Source organism: Olea europaea, unplaced genomic scaffold (genome assembly GCF_002742605.1).
Source record: "Olea europaea var. sylvestris unplaced genomic scaffold, O_europaea_v1 scaffold10794, whole genome shotgun sequence".
Lineage (NCBI taxonomy): Eukaryota > Viridiplantae > Streptophyta > Magnoliopsida > Lamiales > Oleaceae > Olea > Olea europaea.
Genome location: NW_019228151.1, coordinates 1 through 4103, shown reverse-complemented (window position 1 = coordinate 4103; position 4103 = coordinate 1). Strand labels below are relative to the sequence as shown.

Genomic DNA, 4103 nt, shown 5'->3' with positions numbered 1-4103 from the left:
AAAAAAAAAACAAGTATTTTTACTCTGAAAAACAAAACAAGTATTAGCATTTTTGAAAAGTTATTACTAAGATAAATATAAATTCAAATTGGTAAAATTGTTAAATTAATTATCAAATATTATACTTAAGTATATTTTACTAATTTAATTTAATTTATTAACTACATACGCTCTATTTACATTTATTGTCTTGAACGTTTGCAACAATTCTTATGACTTGTGTTTTTTCATTAACATTCAAAACGAAATTGCTCACTTTTTTTGAGTCACATAAATTTAGCATGTTCTCCAAGTAAAAAATGGTAACATCACTTGTAATTAATACTGCAGGGAAATTTAATATTTGTTGATTTTTTTAGATTTACTTTTTTTACTTACTTCGATTTCCTTTGTTTCTGGCAAGTGTTGATACTGACAAACCCAATTCAAGTCATCAAATCTTTATTTTAAAAAATAAAAATAAAAATATATAGATCTTTGTTAATATTTAAAACTTATATATAATGTACGCGGTTCAATTTATTTCAGGCAATGCATTTTGACAGACCTACGGTAAGTCATCCAAATTTATAAAATCTTTATCTTAAAAAAACCAATTTTATATATATATATATATATATATATTGAGAAATTACATATAATGAACATGGTTCAATTTATTTCAGGCAATGAGATTTTTTAATTGTAACAATCTTTATGTGAGTGGACTGAAACATATAAACAGCCAAAAGAATCATGTTTCAATAAACGGATGCAATGGAGTAACCATTGAAAAACTTCATATCATTGCCCCTGAAAGAAGTCCCAACACTGATGGAATTGATATAAGCTTTTCCACCAGCATTCAGATTCATAACTGCACAATAAAAACTGGTAAAATTTTATTCCATGTTGCATTTTTTCTGCCTTACTATTCTTGGTAAACTTCATATCATTGCATTTTTTTTTCTTGGTTTATTTTTTTGTGTTAATATTTATATATAAATGATCTTATTCATATGGAAAAAAAGGGGATGATTGTATCGCCATTAATGGGGGTACTTCGAATGTTAACATAACCCAAGTTGCTTGCGGTCCTGGCCATGGAATAAGGTTTGTTTCCAACCATTCAATATTATAACTTGATGAAATATATTTTGTGTTTCATACTCTCTTTTGGCAGTGTTGGAAGTTTAGGACATAATGGAGCGCATGATGAAGTACAAGGAATACTTGTAAACAAATGTTGCTTTAATGGAACTCGAAATGGAGCAAGAATCAAAACATGGCAGGTTAGAACTGACAAGTGCTGAAGAGAAGAAATGGAATCGACATACGTTATATTTTCCAAGTAAAACGTTTCATCATGTATTTTTGTTTCTTCTTGTGTAGGGAGGCTCTGGATTTGCCAGGAACATAAGCTTCTCAGACATAACATTAATAGCTGCTGATAACCCTATTATCATAGACCAGTTTTATTGCAATGGCAGAGTATGCAAGCCAACCAATGTAAGCAAATTCGCCCAAGCTTTTACAGTGATTTTCTTTTCGATCGGGGCGGGAGATGAGGGATTGTATTTGAGCAGTCTATAGAGAAAAATAATGAACAAGTATCTAAATCTGCAGATTCATATTCTTCCTTCATATTATTTGTTTTTTCTGTCCCTCAATAGGAATCAGCCGTCCAAGTTAGTGACGTGACATACACTGGAATCCAAGGAACAACCGTTTGCAAGAAAGCTACTATCAACTTCAGTTGCAGCGATACCGTTCCTTGTACTAATATCACCTTGAATAATATCAACATAACATCGGCTGCTCCAAATTCACCACTACATTCTCGCTGCATCAATGCCCAAGTGACAGCTCATCTAACAGAACCACCAGTAAATTGTCAAGCGCATATTCAAGCCCTCAAAGGAGAAAAAAATAAACATGCATCAAAATAGTATCTTCACTTCAAGCATTTCAAGATATGAACTCTTTTCTCATTCAATCCTTGCAACATTCTCTTGTTTTCGCCTTAACTGTGCACTCAAAGCATCTCTTAATACAAATTCTAAAAAGTAAAAATCTACCAAAATTGTAGTTTGGACACAAAATTTAAAAATAATAAAAAAAATACAATAAATAAGTTGTTTAATTCCAAATGAAAACACATTATATCCATTAAAATTAATAAGTTAATTTATATCAAAAAGTAATTTTAATTTCAAATTTATAAGAATCTACAATGTAGAAACTGTTATAAATGAGTGAATAATGGAAAAAGAGAATAGAACTAAGAGAGCCACATGTTTCAAATTATAACAAGGACATCTATACATATGATTTGAATAAGAGTTACAATCTGACTTGAAAGTACCATCATCAAATTATCTTTTAAAATCATAAATGTGGAAAACAATTAGATTTTTCTTCAACATAATAAATATCAATGAATTATTTTTTTTAAAAAAATTATGCTTAATAAAAATATAAGACAATTAAATTGAAAGTTAACTTTATTTACAAAAAGAATTTAATATTAAAATATGATATTACTGAATCAATGCTACCACAAATCGTCATCTCAAAATCATCTTGTCTTTATCATCTGAAGATGGGGAGAGATAACATGAAATGAATTAACGCACAATGAGCAAACCTCATGCGGGATAAAAGCTTCCCACTATTGACGTGGCAAGAGAATTTTAGAATAACAAGAAAAGCCATCTAAACTTCTAGTTAGTACCAACTAGTCATTCATTGTTAATTATTTTATAACTTTCCCACTTGAATGACTATTTAGAAACTAATTGCCTCATTAGAACAATACCAAAAGAAGGGGCAAAAAGGTAGAATTAATTATAAAAAGTTGAAATAGTGAAAAATTGTCTCATTGAAACTTGTTAAGAAAATTTAATGGTACAAAACTTGAGTGAAAGAAAAATACTATGGTGAAAGCCCAAAAAAAATAAAAAAAAATAAATAAATAAATATATAAAAAAATTGTATAGTACTCCTCCTATTTTTAATAATGAAAGTTCTTATTACCCATGAGCTCGGCTCGGCTTTCAAAGGCCAATCTTGAGCTCGGCCCATGAACTTGACTTTTTTGTATCTTTTTTTTGAACTCTCCTCATTTTCTCCGGACATGGGATTGACCATTTAATTTTTAGTAGACAGAGTTAAAATTGTACAGGAAAAAATTATTATATTTATAATTTTTTATTTTTAAATTAAGGCATCCAATAAAAAATATAAAAAAAAATCCATTTCCTCAAGTTCTAGGGCGATACTTGGAATTTGATAAATATGGATTCTTAGTTTTCAGATGCTTAATTTCCAAAAAAAATGAAATAATCTTTGTTTTCTCTTCCTTAAACAGATGTTGTTTAAATCATCATTCTCTTCCATGCTAGATTTCATATTATCAATGCCATCTCCAACTTCATGAAAATAATTCATACAACTATAATTTGGATATTGTTCATTCAAACCTAATTCACTGTCTCTCTCCTCATTAATTATTTTAAAAAATGCATCAATTATGGAAATAGTAAGATGATTAATGAGAGAGATAATGAATTCCTAATTCACTGTCTCTCTCCTCATTAATTATTTTAAAATATGCATCAATTATGGAAATAGTAAGATGATTAATGAGAGAGATAATGAATTGTAGTGTTGAAGAGAAATTATGAACAATATCCAAATTATGGTTGTATGGAGGATTCTCAGGAAGTTGGAGATGGCACTGATAATATAAAATTGAGCAAGGAAGTGAATGATGATTTAAACAAGAGTGGTTTAAAAAAGAGAATTGATGAGATTTGATTTGAATAATTGAATTGTATGAACATGAAACATATAAAGTTGTAGAAGTAAAATGTATAAATAATAAATTGAATTGAGATTTGAAATTAGATATGAATTTTTTTTTTAAAAATTATTTTGAAAACCCTTATCCTATATTTAAATTTGGGATCGACTACTTAATTTTCGAGTGGATAAAATTAAAACTATATACGAATAACTTGTTACATGTACATGACCAGGTTGTTATGCATACAATTCTTTTAAAAATCAAAATATTATAAGAAAATAACAAAGTTTGATTATATGATGAAATCAAAAATCAT

General features: G+C 28.3%; 1 protein-coding gene across 1 annotated transcript; it reads left to right on the top strand.

The window, feature by feature from the left end:
* Positions 1–531: 531 nt before the first annotated feature.
* Positions 532–1865, top strand: LOC111373179 (probable polygalacturonase At3g15720; the record flags this gene model as incomplete). Its single annotated transcript, XM_022995680.1, has 6 exons — positions 532–552; positions 666–873; positions 1011–1092; positions 1163–1271; positions 1372–1488; positions 1653–1865. Coding segments are annotated over exons 1-6 (750 nt in total), but the record flags the coding sequence as incomplete, so codon positions are not given.
* Between the last annotated feature and the right edge of the window lie 2238 nt (positions 1866–4103).